The sequence below is a fragment of the Theobroma cacao genome, chromosome 10 (genome assembly GCF_000208745.1).
Source record: "Theobroma cacao cultivar B97-61/B2 chromosome 10, Criollo_cocoa_genome_V2, whole genome shotgun sequence".
Taxonomy (NCBI): Eukaryota; Viridiplantae; Streptophyta; class Magnoliopsida; order Malvales; family Malvaceae; genus Theobroma; species Theobroma cacao.
In genome coordinates, this window is record NC_030859.1 from 1,601,524 (window position 1) to 1,621,039 (window position 19,516).

The 19,516-nt window shown below is 36.6% G+C and overlaps 3 protein-coding genes across 3 annotated transcripts; 2 read left to right on the top strand and 1 right to left on the bottom strand.

Moving 5' to 3' along the window:
* On the top strand, window positions 537–4,139 carry LOC18586006 (serine/threonine-protein phosphatase PP1 isozyme 4). Its single transcript, XM_007009120.2, has 4 exons — window positions 537–1,070; window positions 1,624–2,183; window positions 2,258–2,488; window positions 3,416–4,139. The coding sequence occupies exons 1-3, from the start codon at window positions 854–856 to the stop codon at window positions 2,441–2,443; spliced, it is 963 nt and encodes a 320-aa protein (XP_007009182.1). The 5' UTR covers window positions 537–853; the 3' UTR covers window positions 2,444–2,488; window positions 3,416–4,139.
* LOC18586007 (protein NEDD1) lies at window positions 4,661–10,232 on the top strand. Its single transcript, XM_007009123.2, has 11 exons — window positions 4,661–4,753; window positions 4,882–5,045; window positions 5,383–5,495; window positions 6,311–6,571; window positions 6,661–6,765; window positions 6,838–6,903; window positions 7,076–7,297; window positions 7,626–8,195; window positions 8,716–9,327; window positions 9,581–9,757; window positions 9,839–10,232. Exons 2-11 carry the CDS (start codon window positions 4,889–4,891, stop codon window positions 9,944–9,946), a joined length of 2,391 nt encoding a protein of 796 aa, XP_007009185.2. The 5' UTR covers window positions 4,661–4,753; window positions 4,882–4,888; the 3' UTR covers window positions 9,947–10,232.
* Window positions 10,700–18,703, bottom strand: LOC108663582. Its single transcript, XM_018128759.1, has 3 exons — window positions 15,652–18,703; window positions 10,886–13,715; window positions 10,700–10,795 (listed from the first exon to the last, which is right to left on the bottom strand). The coding sequence occupies exons 1-2, from the start codon at window positions 18,398–18,400 to the stop codon at window positions 10,933–10,935; spliced, it is 5,532 nt and encodes a 1,843-aa protein (XP_017984248.1). The 5' UTR covers window positions 18,401–18,703; the 3' UTR covers window positions 10,700–10,795; window positions 10,886–10,932.

Genomic DNA, 19,516 nt, shown 5'->3' on the forward strand with positions numbered 1-19,516 from the left:
CTCCACTGATACTCTAACTACCAATGGTGTTCTAAAAATGGCATGGCTGCCTTCCTTTCGCCCTTTCATTGGTTCTTTTCTTGTGTTGATCTCTTTTGTAACAGTAAGATAATGGACTGTCGGTAGAGAGTGCCATCTCCTAAATGTGAATCGATACAAGTTTAAAAATCTTTAGATATGGTCGGTATATTTAATTGATTATAGTGTATAAATTCTATATATAAATATGGTCGAATTGATCGGTGATTTTAAACTTGAATCAAAAGTTCTGTACCGGTCAATAAACCGACCTTAACGTTAAATAGTTGAATATATTTGAGTTATTAACAGTATGTACAATTTATATGTTAAACATTTAAATGGATATGATCGGATCAATAGGTGATTCAATCTCGAACCAAAGCCCACGTGGCCGGCGATGAACCGGTCTGAACATCAACCGGTCTAAAACACGACATGCTTTTCCCAAAACGACAGCGTTTCGTGGACCTGTCCTTTGGAAAAAGAGAAGAGATGAAAGATATTATAGGCCCCCTTCGTCACCTAGGAGTTGCAGCCGTCTCCTTTCTTCTTCTTCCCCAAAATTCTAAACACTTTCTCTCTCTTCAGGAGAAAAAATAAATTATTTTTTTAAGTATTATTTTATTTTCACTTATTTTCCCACTCTTTTTTTTCGGACAAATTGTTTTTTTTTTAATTTATTGTCTCTGAAATACCGTTTCCAGACCCAGAAAAGGACCTCAAAAGCCTCTTCCACTAACAAAAAAAGGGGTCTTTTCCTTTTCTTTTTTTTTTTGCATTTTTGGGTTTTTAGGGTTTGGTTACATCAGGGCCGCTGAAGGAGGAGGATCTAATGGCGGCGGCGACGACGGCACAAGGGCAAACGGCGATGATGGACCCCACGGTACTAGATGATATAATCAGACGGTTGACAGAAGTCCGATCAGCCAGGCCAGGGAAACAAGTGCAACTATCTGAAACTGAGATCAAGCAGCTTTGTGTTGCTTCCAGAGATATCTTCCTTCAACAGCCCAATTTGCTTGAACTTGAAGCACCCATCAAAATTTGCGGTAAATTTTCTTGAGTTTTTTGGGGGGTTAAAGTTTTGATTTTTGAGAATAAACTTGAGCTTTTTTTTAGTTTGTTACGTGGAAATATAGTGTGGGTTTTGAAGGAAGGTTGGGTTTTTAATATGTATTTAGGGAAAACCCATGTGGATAAATAGGTTGTAGGAGGGTGGGAAAGGTTGCATTCTTTTAACAGTGATATAGTGTTTGGGGAATAAGATTCTTTTATTTTAATGGGGTTTCCATAGTTGATCTTTCTGAACCAGATGGAGGTGATTTTAACCTTTCCTTTTTAAAAACCAATTTACCTTTTCTTTTTGCGGGAGAGAGGTGGGGGGGGGGGGTGGTTGTTGGGTTGCTGTAGTTTTTTTTTACTGTTTGATTGCTGAAAGTCGTAGGAAAATATGAGAAATAATTGAAATCAAGTAGTCTGCACACGAACTCAATGGACTGAAACACGGATAGGATTCAAATGGGACTTTTATTACTACCATCAGTGTCCAGAATTATGGTTTTTTTTTTTTTCTGATTGTAAAGTTATTGTTTGTGTTTTTAGGTGACATACATGGACAGTATAGTGATTTATTGAGGCTCTTCGAGTATGGGGGTTTTCCTCCCAATGCCAATTATCTATTTCTAGGTGACTATGTGGATCGTGGCAAGCAGAGTTTGGAAACAATATGTCTTCTACTTGCTTATAAGATTAAATATCCAGAGAACTTTTTCCTATTGCGAGGAAACCACGAGTGTGCATCTATTAATCGGATATATGGATTTTATGACGAATGCAAACGAAGGTTTAATGTGAGACTTTGGAAAAGCTTTACTGATTGTTTTAACTGCCTTCCTGTTGCGGCTCTTATAGATGACAAAATATTGTGTATGCATGGTGGTCTTTCCCCTGACTTGACAAACTTGGATCAAATTAGAAACTTATCTCGTCCAACTGCTGTTCCTGACACTGGTTTGCTGTGTGATTTGCTCTGGTCTGACCCTGGTAGAGATGTTAAAGGATGGGGAATGAATGACAGAGGAGTTTCATTCACCTTTGGTGCAGACAAAGTGTCAGAATTCTTAACGAAGCATGATTTAGATCTTGTCTGCCGTGCGCATCAGGTTATTGACTTTGCTAAAGTTTCCTTCTCTTCTATTTATTGCTGTACTATGTTAATGCTGAAAAGTTGGTGCAGGTTGTGGAGGATGGTTACGAATTCTTTGCTGATAGGCAACTTGTTACAATATTTTCAGCACCTAACTATTGTGGTGAATTTGATAATGCCGGTGCAATGATGAGCGTCGATGAAAACCTGATGTGTTCTTTCCAGATTCTCAAGCCAGCGGAGAAAAAAGCTAAGTTCATGTCCACTAAAATGTGATGGTTGCAGCTATCAATGTATAATGGCTTACAAGTCTTTACCAAGGTCAGCTGAATACTGTTGTTTTTTTGTTCCTCTTTTTTTTTATTGATGATTGTATGGGTCCTGAGTTGCCAGTGTTCCTGCTCAGCAGTGCATACGGATAAGTATATTGACTTCCATGACTTTGCTCTAGCCTCTAGGGTCCAGGAATATGCAGTTGTGATTGTAGGAATAAATTAATTTAATGACTTAAGCTGACCAAATGCTTTTAATGTGTGTCTTATTGTCTGGTAGTTGCATCATACAGGTATACCATGGCAGAGATCTGCCATGAGTACATAATGTCCTTAGTGATTACTGATGTTACTGCCCTCTGGGTTTACTTTTCAAAGTTTTCAGCATTTCTGGGTGTCAAATGCAGTCTGAATATGATTTGGTATTAAAACAAAATTTTTAACTGTAACCTTTTGGCTTTTGGGCGGAAATAATGTGCAGTCATTATCAGAATCAGCATTATCATAAAGCTCCATTTGTTAAGGCATTCATGAAGTGCCCATAATTGCATTTGATGATCCAGGTTCATGAACAAAAGAAAATACCTTCTCAGATATAACTAGCTCTCTCTTAAGATGTTGGCTGAAGGTTGTCTGGATCACATGAAAGTAGAGAATGTTTAAAAGTAAAAAAGGGCTGGTAATAAAGAAGAACGGAAGTGATTATCTTTCTATGGTTTAATTTCGTGATCAGGCCTCCCATCCTCACTATCCTCTTGCCCCTTTTTGTCTCCTTCAGTATCTTCCTCGGTTATCTGTTGTGAGAATATTGGTGATTGGTAATGGGGCTTTTGTTATGTTATTGTCAGAAGGCCAAATTTCAGAATAATGGATCTTTTTCTCTTTACAGTTAGTTATTCATCTGGTTTAATAAATGACATACCAACCATCAGTGCTACTTTGTATGATTTACTGTTTCTCTTTTTCTCTATTGCAGATATCCCTTTTATTTAGCCCCCAAAAATGGTTAAAACTGAAGATTGCTGGCTTCAGAACTGTAGCTAGAGGAGATGCAAGTGACGGCTTTATGCATACTGTTTGTAGGTCAAAAAGATGTACAAGTCTGGTTCGAGCAATAGCTATTGTGTAGGGTAGCACAAGCCAGAAGTGTTTTTTCTCTTTTTATTCTCATTTCTCCCCCCTCACTGTTTATCTTTTCTTTATAGCAGTTAAATCTGCGGTGCACGTGTAGATATATCTGGTCTGGCAACTCATACTTGTGCTTGAGTTGTTGGATCATAAAAATGGCCGCCTCCGTCTTCTAAAGGTTTTTGGTTTTTCCCAGACTACTCACTGATTGAGCTGTTTGTATGGATGAAACTAGGTGCATTCAAATTTTATAAGATGGTTAATTGCAATTAAGGGCCGATTGTTCACATGTGTTGTGAAGATTTGCCTTCTGGTAATGCTTTTAACTGCAGCATTGTACATTTCCAGACCTTGATGAGGTAGACCAGTAGATGGCCAAGAGAAAGTATAAACTAGCATTCCATTGCACATTGCAGATTGAGATTGCTTTCAGAATCATTGATTTTGTCTGGTTGTTAGTGTCAATGGGGTAGTCTCCAAAGTTTGATGTCTTCATATTTATTGGTCTGAAGAACAGATTCAAGTGTTGAATGGTCTTCCTATGAATGAGTAAGAAACAGATTGTTTTTGCATCCTTTGATTTGATCCAATTCTAGAAGGCCGGTTTCTTTTGTCTGATACAAGCTTTGCCATTGACATCAAAGATCCCACTAAGGAATTAAACACAAAATTCGTCATGCAAGAGCGACCCCGCTCTCTGTTATAGGCTTCCAGGTCTTCAGTTCTCCCTTTCTCATTTGATTGGCAGGACTTTTTTCCCTTCAATAACCTTACAATTGACAAATTTTACCATTCTCGATATTTACTGTGTAGTTATCATATGTAAAATTTTGTAATATTTTTAATTTTTTAAAAGATAATTTAATGCAAGATATAATTAAAAAATAAAAAAACTCACTTAATAACTATAATTATAAAATTTTAAAAATTTATCATCCATCCGTATACATAACAATACAAAAGTGGGGAAAAAAAAGAGAATATTTTTTAAAAAAAGGATACAATTAAAAGCCTAAATTTTCTCTTTAAAAAATATTCGAAATAGTACAAAATATTACGAAAATAAAAGAAAAAAAGGAAAAAGGAGTGATAATTACAATAGCGTACAAAGGCGCCCACTTCCATCATTTCTACACTCAATTTAAATTTTGTTCGCCTTCCCCTCCCTTCTTTTTCTACTTTCCCCGTAGGGTTTACTCAACACTTTTCGAATTAATTTTTATTAATTTCCTCATTTCTCATATCCCTTTTAAATTTTCCTGAAAAAGAAATTCTTCTGTTTTTTTGAGATTTTGTTTTTTTGAAAATTAATAGGATTTTAATGAATCTACCGGATCCGTCGATGGAGTTACTGGCAGCGAGCGGCGGTGACACTGTGAAGATCTTCGACATTAAGCTCGAACCGAACGATCCTTGCGTTTTAAGTTACTCGCCTTCTCCGAGTTGCCTTGTCAACTCAGTTAAGTGGAACCACACTAGTAAGCTCTCTCTCTCTCTCTTTTCTTTTATTTTTAAAAAGAGATTTTTTGTTTCGGCTTCTTTTGCTACGATCTGTTCGGTTGCTGAAATGTGGTGGCTTTTATCTAATCTTTTATTTTTTTAAAAAAATTTTGTATTATGAAATGAATAATTTATTGAATTTAACTGAATAAGTTCTTATTTTAACTCAATTTAGTGAATTTTTAAAGTTTTTAAACTTTATTTAAGATTTTATTTTAAATTAATTTAGCAATTATGCAGAGAATTTCAGTTTTTCTTTTTTTTTTTTCATATAAATTTGTTGAATTGATTCCAGCTGAGTTGATGTTGTGGCAGATTTAGTGGTGGCGAGTGCCGGAGAAGATAAGAAGATATCGTTATGGCGGAAAAATGGGCAGAGTATGGGGACAGTTCCGGTTGCCGGGACAGATAGTGGAGATAACATTGAGGTAATCCTCCTCTAGCTTTAACGCATTGTTAACTATAAACAAAAACTGTTGAATCTTATTGAAGTACTTGTAGTTGGATAGGTTGCAGCATAAATTTTTCGATTGGGATACAATGTATATTTCCAGGTAGATCATGTTTGCTAAATTTCACGTTTGTTTTATGTCTCTAACGATATTATTGATGCCATAAGATTTTTAAATGCAAATGAATAAATGACTTAATTAATATTGTGAACGAAGCTCATAATAGATTACTGAATCATGTAGTAAATTGGGTCCATTATGAACATAAGAGAGTTGTGTAAGAGTTACTTGTTCTCGCATTTTGTGTAAGTTTGTCCTTTATCATTATGTGTGTGCAGCATGCTATTTTCTTTGGTTTAGAAGCATAGTGAGCAAAATATCATTGTTTCTCTTCAAAAACGTTGGTGGCTATCTTTATATAGGACCCTATATTCTAGCATCAATGTTAAGACATAGCAAGAGAGGAGGATACAGCTTAAACATCATGGAGGGACAAGGTTGCTTGAGATAACTGGTGCTTTGCATGGCAACAGAATGATGTCTATTTCCACAATCAGATGCTATAATGTTTTATGCAAAAAAAAAAAAAAAAGAAAGCAAAGAACACACTTTTTTCATATGGTTTCATTTGAATAACTGAAACCCTCAAGTTTTTATGACTTGACGCCCCAAAATTGGTTGTACATTAAGCCAGTCCTTAATTGTTTTAAAGGCCACTTAACTTTTATACAATTATTGGCATGGTCTTTCTTAGTCAAATTTATTAAGTAAAATTTCCCTTCTATCTGCAGGAGTCTATTTTAGCTGTTAGCTTTAGCAACAAGGGATCCAGATACATATGTTCAGGGGGAAGTGCTCAAGTTGTAAGAATATGGGATTTGCAGAGGAAGCGTTGCATTAAATGGTTGAGGGGTCATACCAGCACAATAACAGGTGTTATGTACAACTGCAAAGATGAGCACTTGGCCTCCATCAGCCTAAGTGGGGATCTCATTCTTCACAACCTTGCGTCTGGAGCAAGGGCTGCTGAACTGAAAGATCCTAATGAACAGGTTGTCTAGTTTGTTGCATTCGGATGCTTATGTTAATTTCCTAGTTCTTGTTTGCAAGCTAATTTTCTTTTGATGGATTTTAAGACCAGGTACTGAGGGTACTTGATTATTCGCGGATTAGTCGACATGTTTTGGTGACTGCAGGTGATGATGGATCTATCCATTTGTGGGATACCACTGGTCGCAGCCCAAAGGTTCTCTCTCTCTCTCTCTCTTAATATTCTTGCTATTTTAAACACGTAATTAATTCCATTTGTCTTTTACAGGTTTCCTGGTTGAAGCAGCACTCTGCTCCCACGGCTGGCATTTGCTTCTCACCATCAAACGATAAGGTCTCATTACTTCTTTTTTATCCTCTTCTTCTCCTTCTTTCAGGCATAATCAAATGAATAGGCTGAGTTTTTTTGGAAGTTTGGGATGAAGGAAGCTTTTTCATGGTTAAGACATCTTGCAAAAATTTGTTAAATTTTCTGATGTTTCAAGTTTCTTTTTCCTTTTTGACAGATAATTGCTAGTGTTGGGTTAGATAAGAAGCTGTACACTTATGACTCAGGTTCTAGAAGACCCTCGGCTTTCATTTCTCATGAGGCACCTTTCTCTTCATTGGCATTTAGAGATGATGGTTGGACATTGGCAGCTGGCACCAGTAATGGTAGAGTGGTATTCTTTGATATTCGGGGAAAACTACAACCTTTTACTGTTCTTCGTGCGTATAGTAGTTCGGAGGTGGGTCCTATTTTCCTCTATTTATTTTTTTTTTAATATGAAAAAGCCAGACCATAATAATTTCTTGTAGTTTGCACTCACTTCCAAATTCGATTTTTTCCATAAGAATCTAAACTTGATTTAGATGTATACAAGACTGTGCTTTATAATGACTTTAGTGATGTCTCATGGGCTGTCACTGCTTGCTTGTTTGTGCTCCAACTTCAAAGAGTTTTGTATAAATGGGACAGAATAATGATAAATATTACCGTTAGGTCATGCATTTGAAAGTTAAGAACGTTGATTCCTTTAATCATTTTAAATACTAAGTGTTTATAGCATCCATCAGGCTGTTTCAAGTTTATGCTGGCAAAGATCTAAACCAGCCACTGTTAATGAGAGTACTTGCACTGCTGAGACTGCTCTTTTGGGAGGTGCAGTGGAAGATTCAGTTCTTATGCCTGACCCACTTCCATCTATGACACTATCAAGCCTTTCACTATCCACTGCAATTTCTGGTTCTCGTATCACTGGCCGTTCAGGTCCTGCAGAAATACCGTCTCTAACTGGTAGTAGTGGATCAGTGTTAAACACACTCAATCTGTCTTCTTCTGAGGAAACACCGCATAGAAGCCATCTGTGGCCAGGTGGAGCACTGACAAGATTACATGCTCCTCGTTCTACATACAATTTTAAGGATGATATGGAGGTGTTTTCCCCTCTTGTGGATGTTCAACCAATTACACCCTCGTTGGATAAGCTGTGGGATGATCATGAGGGTGCAAAGAAAGAACATCTACTCACTGATAAGAAGCCTTCTTCCCTGCTGTTTCCTTCCAGCAGGAGGTTTGCTTTTGCGGATGATGGAGCAAGTGATCACCCAATATTTGATTGGAAGTCCAGTTCAATGTCTCGACAGGTTTTATGCTTTTTCATATTTTATATAGAATTACTGCACTGCATGGCATATTTATTTTGATTTTTTTGATAGGATTTTACTTTAAATCTTCGTGGTAATGAAGTTCTAATTTGGTGTTAGTATACTAGTTAGTCCTTATTTTTGCATAGAATGTGAATGTGGTGTTCATTTGTGCATTATGTTGTATGTTTGGAGCATTATGAGTGTGTATGTCAACAAATCCAATAGATCAACCGTGTTTTACTGCATGCTAGCAAATTGGCTTTGCATGTTTAGAGGATTTACTATATATAAAATCGCAGACAACTTGTTGTTAGTTGCAGTGAGCTCTACTTTCTGACAATATTCATTTCTCTTAATCAATTACATAGTCATGACTTTGACTTTCAGGCTATTATCTCCTACTTTCTTTAGCTGTAGAACTATTACTGATACTTAATTTGGTTTTCCTGGTGAAGTTGATATATTTTGTTCAGTCTTTGTTCCAAATAATGATGTTTGTGTACCACTATTTGTGCAGGATGACACTAGATCTTTTACAGCAGTGGGATCTACGCCTGCATCATCTTCCAAGAGTGAAGAGGCCTCCATCACTCCTCCTGAAGCTTGGGGTGGTGAGAAGATATCTGATAAATTTACCCACCTACGTCAGCTGCCATCTCGTTTTGGGATGCAGGCTTCTGGCTGTCTGACATCAGGCTCTATTTATTCTGGACAAGATCAGTCTTCAACACTCGGTCAGACAAGTATTAGCTCGTTAACAAGTTCTAACCTGAGCTATGAAAACTTGAGCACAAAAGATGTCTCCTCAAATCAGGAGACTTCATTGGGATTTCCAGAACACTTCTCCTCCAGCTCCATGTCTTCTTTGTCTCTAGGTTCAAAAGGCATTAGTGGAGCAGGCAACCTTGACTCACCAAAACTAGCATCTTTAGGACTGCCACGAAGGTTTTCAACATATGCCGAGAGAATTAGTACTACATCTGCCTTCAGTGATGGAACATCTCATTTGGTGGCTTCTCCAAAAACAAAGAAAACAGGAGCTGAAACCAGAGAAGAGCTGTTGAATAGCTTGTTGTCGAGGTCTGATTCATTGGCTGCAGTGGAATCAGGAATTCTGCCGGCTATGAATGTATGAAGCCTGGTTTGGTTAATAATTGTTGGTTTCAATCTTAATTTCTCATATGATAGTTTGCTTTTATAGTGGAGGTCTAGCTTGAGTAATCTTCCTGCTTGGTCATCATGGATGGTTTCACTGTTTGAAATTTTCTGCTGTCATTTACATGTGAAACGGTGAAGACGTCCATGGAGAAGCATTTTTATGTTTTTCTATGATTTCATAGTTTTCATTATTTATGATGGTTCATTGATTCTGTCTCTAATAGGGAGGAATATTACAACCCCACAAGGCTCCTCAAGCAGATCCCCATCAAGGAAGTAACTTTACTCTGCAGCTATTTCAACGTACTCTTGAAGAAACCCTTGATTCATTTCAGAAATCCATTCATGGAGATATGAGGAACCTTCATATTGAAATTTTAAGACAATTCCACATGCAGGAGGTATCTGCCTATTTTCTCTTCTCCATATTGCTCTGGCTTCACGTCAATATTCTCAGCTCTAATTTGTGGAACATTTGACAGATGGAAATGTCCCGTGTGATGAGTTCCATTCTAGAGAACCAAGCTGAGCTGATGAAAGAGGTTCAATCTCTCCGGAAAGAAAATCAGCAGCTTCGTCAATTGCTTTGAGCAACGACTAAATAGCATTACTGTGTTCGGTTAGCCAATGTCTCTTTTGATCTCCTCACTGTTTCATTTTTTACGATTTATGCTTCATCGGTAGGCTTGTCTCATGTTAAAGTAAAATTGCTTCTTTAGCAATTGTTTGTGCAGAAATGTGTAAAATATCACAAAAAAGAGTACAAATATGAGGCTAAGAGATTGGTTTTTGAAACATGTATAGAAATGCCTCTCAGTTGATTGAAAAATGAAGCTTCTAATTTCTAACAGAGTTGTCTCTGTACATCAAGTTTCCTGTTTCAACGTGCATGATAGATTACATAAATTTTATATGAATCCTTCTGTTTATATTTTTTTTCCCTTTAATCATCTTATTTTGCGTACTAATATCATCAAATTTTTAACATAATTTAAGCAGCATTTTAGATAATTGAAGAAGCAGAAAAGCAAAGACTCTTCCTCTATGTTATCTCATAAGGTAGGAATCCTATATTTAACAAGAAAGAGATGACAAGCAGCTGCTTTCTTAGAATTTCCAGTTTCACCAAAGCCCTCTTGTTGTCTCATTGAGAGTGGAGCAAATAGGAACAAAATAAAAAAAACAGAACTTTGACTAGCTTTTGCCTTTTAAGTGCTAGCAAACAAATGGATAATGTTCACTTGTGAAAATCTAAAATTTATTAACAATTGGTTCATTCAAACTCACAGCAATTCATTTTCAAAAATACAAATTAAACTTTCAAACAATCAAAAAGCAAAAAATACAAATTAAACTTTCAAACAATTGAAAAGCAAATCCAGGTGATCCCCCATGTTGCTCTTATTGGCATGGTATATTTCTGAGCCAATTAGATTTACCTACACCAAGAAGAAAATGGCATCATCTCTTATGAAAAGGATAGACCCAAATCAAAACGAAAAAGATTATCATATAAATATCTAACTCACCTCCAATTACTTTGATTTGAGGATTTGAAATTGCAAAGTTAGAGGGTTCAATCTTCCTCCGTCTCCATTATTTGGATGGAGGGTATGTGGCGCACATTAGAGAAATCCTCTCCTTCTCTTCCATCTATCACTTGAATCCTCTCTACCAATGAACTCTTCAAACAGGTTAATTTCATTTCTTGGAGAGCAGTAATATATCTCAACCCTTCCGGAAAACTCCTCAAATTTGAAACCCAAACCAGACTTAAGCTCTGGAGACGTGGCATTGCGCCTTCTTCTATCTGCCACTCTTCTAATTCTTTTAAATACCAAATATCAAGACAATCAAGTTGAAGAAATTTGTTGGCAGAGCAAACTAGTTTAGTCCCCTTATATGAGGAAGTCCATAATCGGAGAGTCCTCAAATGAGGCAGCTTTCCCAATGCAGCCATTGGATCCTGCTTCATCTCACATTCCCACAAAGTCAACTCGGCAATGTTTGCTGGCAAAAATTTCAAACTATGATGGCTCAAATGTGGATCTTCTCGTATCTTCCCTCTTAATAATAGTTTTGATAGGTGATGGCAACGAGAAAGGGGTTCCAAGTCTGGGTATGGGATTGAATCCTTTGACCACAAGTACAATGACCCAAGGCGTTGTGATTTAATCAGTGCTTTTAGGATAGGCTCCACATCTTTTGATCTCTCAAAACGTATTCCTAAACTCCGAATATTAGTCAAGTCGAGCACTGCATTATTTTCACTTAAACTCTTGCTCCCTATGTACTTTAAAGTTTCAATATTTTTTAAAGTATCCCTCAGCAACAAAGGCACAAAATTACCTCGATGGCCTACTACGATATGCCTCAAGCGTCTCAACCTGAATAAAACATCAGGAATTCTTGGTACTTCATATGAGAGGTATAAAGTGTGTAAATTCTTCAACTTGCCAATAGACCGTGGCAAGATGATGGTTCCATAAGATGTTAACCTCAAATACCTCAAATGATATAGATTACCAATTTCACTTGACACATGCCACTCGAACGACATATCATTTCCCACAAGATTCAACACCCTTAAGAATTTAAAATCATTGCATTTTGAAATGTGTAATTTTATCAATCTTTCATTCTGAAAGAGCAAAAGAGTGCGTAAATTTGGATGTTTTCCTTTCAATGAAACATACCTTTTGCTAGGATGAATAGCAATTCTTCGTGCCATAGATGCTGTCAAAGTCACATGAAGAGAATTACCATCGCTTTCGTTCGATGGTGGCTGAATAATTTCTAAGAAATTCTCCTCTTGAGCTTTTTTCACACACAAGTCCCTCAAGAGATCATGTACGTGACATGTTTTCACACCTGTTCCTCTATGGTCTCTCTTACCAACTTGAACCAAACATCTATTTATCAGCTGTTCCAGGAATTGTTCAGCTACATCCTCCATCAACATTTCCCCGCTTTTCCATGATGGTGAAATGAAACCTTCAGCAATCCATAATCGAATGAGTTCTTTTTTTGAGATCTCCCAATCTTCTGGATAATGCCCAAGATATAAGAAGCATGGTTTTAAATGGAAGGGTAACTCATTATAACTTAAAGCCAAAATCCCATTCACTCCACCATAGCGATGATCTTCTTGTTGGAACTTGTTCAAGTGCGCATTAATGTCGCTGTGAACCATCTCCCACTGAGCTGGTGACTTTTTTGTTGCCAGCAAGCCTCCTAAAACAGCAATTGCCAAAGGTAGACCTCCACATTTTTTCACCATCTCTCTTCCTAGAATCTCCAATTCCTCTGGGCAAGCATGAAACTCTGTCTTCTTTCCTGGGAATGCTTTCATTTTAAAAAGCTTCCAACTTTCATCCTCGGTAAGAAATCGAACCTCTACTGGGGAGTTGCAAGGATCGGCATGCAATGCCAAGTCCTTGTGGCGTGTTGTGAATAAAATTTTGCTCCCCTTTCTTCCTCGTGGAAAAGCAGGTTTAAAATTGTCCCAATCTTCACTTCTCCAGATATCATCAAGAACCACCAAATACCGTTTTTCTTTCAAGACATCATAAAGCCTTTTCACCAACTCATGCTCTTTCAGTTTATCGATTAGCTCCCTTTCTTCTTTAGAAGGAGAGAGAAGTTTTAAGAGGAGATCATGCAAAACTTCTCTTGGCATACACTGTTGAGATATAAAAGCCCAAGCACAACAATCAAAATGTCGTTTCACATCAACGTGCTTATAAACCTTTTTTGCCAGAGTGGTCTTACCTATGCCCCCCATGCCGACTATAGAAACAACGACATGAAGTCTATCTTCTTCTGTCATCAACTGAGCCAAAACCTCTTTTGTGGTATCCTCCAAGCTAACAACATCCTCTTCCTCAACATGTGTATATGTTCTCCTAAACCGCTGCTGCATCTCGAAAACAGAGCTAGACCCCTCTGTTCCAGATATCCGATTATAAGCCGGAAGACTCTTAGAAATGCTTTCAAGCTTAGTCTGGATTCCTTTGACCTTCACCCCAATTTTGTGCAAATGAGAAGGCTTGGTGAATTTCTTGATGATTCCATGAAAGCCCCTCTGATGTGCGGCATGAAGAATAGAGTCGTCAATAACATCTTCTGCTTCATAAGCAAGATCTCTGATTTGTCTCACCAAAGTGCGGTTAAGCTTATTTTGATCTTGCCTACTGTCTGCATCCTCCAAGGAGCTCTTCATCCGCTCCAGTTCAGCCTTGAGGCCCTCCACTTCCTCACGAACTCCACGCAGGAAAACAGCCTCATGAATGAGTAAATCCGATATTCTTTCAATAGCTAAGGACACAATAGCATCTGCCATTTCTCCTGCTGATTGAAATTACTCTTCTTTTTTCAAGATTTCAAACTGATCCGCCTGTTTCTTGTATATGTATTAGCTTTAGCTGGTAGCTATACTTGACTAAATTGATATCCTTTTCTCATTCCTTCTGTTTGGGTTTCGATTTATCTATTTCTCTTTATCAAAAGGTGTGAAAGCCTGTTGTCTATTTGACATTGGACAAGAAAAGCAAAAGGTAGAAGGAATCTCTTTCCTTACTTTCTTGTCCACTAGTAATTATTGAATTCAATCCCAACTTGCACTGTCTGTGGATTAATATCCCCACCCTGAGAATAATTATCGAATAGAGAATTACTCTGTTTTAGGAAAGTCCAATACTTAGGTTACCTGTTATTGGTGTTTAAATGAAGTGATTTAATCTGAGCCATGAGCCCGGAATGGAGATAACAAGCAAAATTGCTTTAGCGTTTTTACCATTTGTGAACTGCAAATAGGCACTTGTCAAAGAGTGAGAAAACATAATGCAAGAAAATTAACCATGTGGCTAAAGACCCAATATATTTTTTAATTTTACTATATTTTTCTTGATTGTTGTTCATTAAATGTTATTTATGTGTTATGATATTATCATGTCATAAAAGATCTATTGTAGTGTGGGATACACCCACATCTTTTAAAAACTAAAAATAAAAAAAAAATCAATGCATAGAAGATTTAATAAAATGATTACTGTTTTTGTCAAGCTGAGAGAAAATCTAGAGGAAGCCAACATGAAGCATGTTCCGAGTTCAAGAAGATATATATGTCCAGTAAATTTTTTGTTATTAGTACCAAATCTTAAGCATTTAATGTTTATTTAAATCCTTAATTATTCATTTAATAATATTTTGGGTCATTAATCATATTATCATTTTGCCAATTATTATGGAAAAGAAATTGAAATTGTGACTTTTCCTACAATTTTATCAAATTGGAAATGGGAATTGAATCCCGTATTAGAAAGAAAGATCATAATGAAGAGTTGTATGCTCAAACAGACAAAAAAAAGTATTTTTTAAGAAAAAATTGAAAGACCTACCTATATAAGGAATCTTAGAGAGGTACAATAAATATATTGTAATTCAAATATAATCAATAAAATTAATGATATGAATAATGTTCAATGTAGATTTCTGCAAAAAAATAATGTTCAATGTACAATAAATAAAACTGATTGATCGTTTTACTGTTAATGTTATGAAATTTAATTCATTGAAAAAATAAATTATTTAATATAATAATCTTAAAGAGTGTCTGAAAGCAATAATTACCAGAACTTAACAATGATTGAATGCATAATTAATTATATATACTTTAGTCAATATTTCTAATTCCCATGTAACGTTGAATAACTGAATTTCTTCCATCTTTTTCAATTGTCTTTGGATTTACTTTAACTGCAGCACAAATTAGGCGAAAACCCAAAGCTTCAATAACACAAAACAATGTGGAAGGCCTGCCTTGAATACCATACACTAGTTGCCTCTTTCTTTAATCTTTTCTTTTTCTTTGGATAAGCCAATAATTTAGAAGAGAAAGGTTGCAAAAATAAGATAGAATGAAATATTATTTGTTATCTTCTGCCCCATCATAAGCATTAAATTGAAGTCTACAAAATAACAATCGGTTCATTCAAACTCACAGCAATTCATTTCTAAAAAGCACATGGTCATTAGATTCAATTATCCAGAAAAAAAATACAGATTAAACTTTCAAACAATCAAAAAGCAAATTCAGATGATCCCCCATGTTGATCTTATTGGTAGAGTATATTTCTGGGCCGATTTGATTTACATACACCAAGAAGAAAATGGCATCATCTCTTGTGAAAAGAATAGACCCCGATCAAAACAAAAAAGATTATCATAGAATTGTCTAACTCACATGCAATTACTTTGAGTTGAGGATTGACATTGCAAAATTAGAGTTTTTAACCTTCCCACGTATCACTTATTTGGATGGAGGGAATGTGGCACACTTTAGAGAAATCCTCTCCTTCTCTTCTGTCTATCACTTGAATCCTCTCTACCAATGACCTCTTCATTCTGTATAATTCCATTTCCTGGAGAGCAGTAACATACCTCAACCCTTCTGGAAAAATCCTCAAATTTGGAATCGAACTCAGACTTAAACTCCGAAGATGTGGCATTGCGCCTTGTTCTATCTGCCACTCTTCTAATTCTTCTAACTCCCAAATACCAAGACAATCAAGTTGAAGAAACTCGCTGGCAGAGCAAACCAGTTTAGTCCCCTTATATGAGAGAGTCGATAATTGGAGAGTCCTCAAATGAGGCAGCTTTCCCAATACAGCCATTGGATCCTGCTTCATCTCACAATCCCACAAAGTCAACTTGATAATGTTTGCTGGCAAAAATTTCAAAATATGATGGCTCAAATGTGGATCTTCTCGTAGCTTCCCTCTTAAGAATAGTTTTGATAGGTGATCGCAATGAGAAAGGGGTTCCAAGTCTGGGTATGGGATTGAATCCTCTAACCGCATGTACAATGACCTAAGGCGTTGTGATTTAATAAGTGCTTTTAGGATAGGTTCCACATCTTTTGATCTCTCAAAACTTATTCCTAAACTCCGAATATTACTCAAGTCGAGCACTGCATTATTTTCAAATAAACTCTTGCTCCTTATGTACTTTAAAGTGTCAATATTTTTTAAAGTACCCCTTAGCGGCAAATGCAAATATATACTTACTATAATATGTCTTAAGCATCTCAACTTGAATAAAACATCAGGAATTCTTGGTGCTCCATTTTGGAGGTATAACGTGTGTAAATTCTTCAACTTGCCAATAGATGGTGGCAAGATGATATCTCCAAAACACATTAACCTCAAATACCTCAAATGATATAGATCACCAATTACACTTGACACATGCCACTTGGACACATTCTTTCTCACAAGATTCAACACCTTTAAGAATTTGAAATTATTGCATTTTGAAATGTGCAATTCTATCAATTTTTCATTTTGAAAGAGCAACAGAGAACGTAAATTTTGATGTTTTCCCTTCAAAAAAACATACCTTTTACTAGGATGAATAGCAATTCTTCGCGTCATAGATGTTGTCAAGGTCACATGAAGAGAATTACCATCGTTTTCAATCAATGATGGCTGAATAATTCCCAAGAAATTCTCCTCTTGAGCTTTTAGCACACACAAGTCCCTCAAGAGATCATGTATTTGAAATGTTTTCACAATTATTCCTGTATGGTCCCTCTTGCCAACTTGAACCAAACATCTATCTATTAGCTCTTCTAGATATTGTTCAGCTACATCCTCCATCCGCATTCCCACGCTTTCAAATGATGGTGAAATGAAACCTTCAGCAATCCATAATCGAATGAGTTCTCCTTTTGAGATCACCTTATCTTCTGGATAATGACCGAGATATAGGAAGCATGGTTTTAAATGAAAGGGCAACTCATTGTAGCTTAAAGATAAAATCCCATTCACTCCACCATAATGATGATCTTGTTGTTGGAACTTGTTTAACTGTGCATTAATGTTTCTGTGAACCATCTCCCACTGAGCTCGTGACTTTTTGGTTGCTAGCAAGCCTCCCAACACAGCAATTGCCAAAGGTAGACCTCCACATCTTTTCACCATCTCTCTTCCTGGCATTTCCAATGCTTCTGGACAAACATGAGACTCTGTCTTGTTTTCTGGGAATGCTTTCATTCTAAAAAGCTTCCAACTTTCATCCTCGGTAAGAAATCGAACCTCTACTGGGGAGTTGCAAGGATCGGCATGCAATGCCAAGTCCTTGTGGCGTGTTGTGAATAAAATTTTGCTCCCCTTTCTTCCTCGTGGAAAAGCAGGTTTAAAATTGTCCCAATCTTCACTTCTCCAGATATCATCAAGAACCACCAAATACCGTTTTTCTTTCAAGACATCATAAAGCCTTTTCACCAACTCATGCTCTTTCAGTTTATCGATTAGCTCCCTTTCTTCTTTAGAAGGAGAGAGAAGTTTTAAGAGGAGATCATGCAAAACTTCTCTTGGCATACACTGTTGAGATATAAAAGCCCAAGCACAACAATCAAAATGTCGTTTCACATCAACGTGCTTATAAACCTTTTTTGCCAGAGTGGTCTTACCTATGCCCCCCATGCCGACTATAGAAACAACGACATGAAGTCTATCTTCTTCTGTCATCAGCTGAGCCAAAACCTCATTTGTGATATCCTCCAAGCTAACAACATCCTCTTCCTCAACATGTGAATATGTTCTCCTTAACCGCTGCTGCATCTCCGAAATAGAGCTAGACCCCTCTCTTCCAGATATCTGATTATAAGCTGGAAGTTTCTTAGAAATGCTTTCAAGCTCAGTCTGGATTGCTTTGACCTTCTTTCCGATTTTGTGCAAATGAAAAGGCTTGGTGAATCTCTTGATAATTCCGTAAAAGCCTCCTTCATGTGCGACTTGAAGAATGAAGTCGTCAATAACATCTTCTGCTTCATAAGCAAGATCTCTGATTTGTCTCACCAAAGTGCGGTTAAGCTTATTTTGATCTTGCCTACTGTCTGCATCCTCCAAGGAGCTCTTCATCCGCTCCAGTTCAGCCTTGAGGCCCTCCACTTCGTCACGAACTCCACGCAGGAAAACAGCCTCATGAATGAGTAAATCCGATATTCTTTCAATAGCTAAGGACACAATAGCATCTGCCATTTCTCCTGCTGATTGAAATTACTCTTCTTTTTTCAAGATTTCAAACTGATCCGCCTGTTTCTTGTACATGAATTAGCTTTAGCTGGTAGCTATACTTGACTAAATTGATACCCTTTTCTCATTGCTTTTGTTTGGGTTTCGATTTTTCTATTTGTCTTTATCAAAAGGTGTGGAAGCCTGTTGTCTATTTGACATTGGACAAGAAAAGCAAAAGGAGATGGAATCTCTTTCCTTACTTTCTTGTCCACTAGTAATTATTGAATTCAATCCCAACTTGCACTGTGGGTGGATTAATATCCCCACCCTGAGGATAATTATCGAATAGAGAATTACTCTGTTTTAAGAAAGTCCAATACTAGGTTACCTGTTATTGGTGTTTAAATGAAGTGATTTAATCTGAGCCATGAGCCCGGAATGGAGATAACAAGCAAAATTGCTTTAGCGTTTTTACCGTTTGTGAACTGCAAATAGGCACTTGTCAAAGAGTGAGAAAACATAATGCAAGAAATTAACCATGTGGGTAAAGACTCAATATATTTTATAATTATATTATATCATATTATCATGCCATAAAAGATCTATTATAGTGTGGGCTACACCCACATCTTTTAAAAACTAAAAAAAAAAAAAAATCAATGCGTAGAAGATTTAATAAAATGATTGCTGCTTTTGTCAAGCTGAGAGGAAATATGGAGGAAGCTAACATGAAGCATGTTCTGAGTTCAAGAAGATATATATATATATCCAGTGAATTTTTTGTTATTAGTACAAAATCTTAAGCACTTAATGTTTATTTAAATCCTTAATTGTTCATTTAATGATATTTACCATTATCATATCATTAAAAAGTGAAATTATGCGTTATCGTATTATAAAATATTTATTCTGTGTTTCTTTTGTCAACTCAGCAGCACAAACCCAAAAGCTTCAATAACTCAAAACAATGTGGAAGCCCTGACTTTGAATACCATACACAAGTTGCCTAAGATAGACATTTCAATTACACATTGTCAATATCGGCAGCTCAACCACTTGTTTTTAGTTATAAATTCAAAGACCTGATAAGTTCCTTTTTGAGGTAAAATTTGTTAAAAGAATCGAAAACTTGAATTAAAT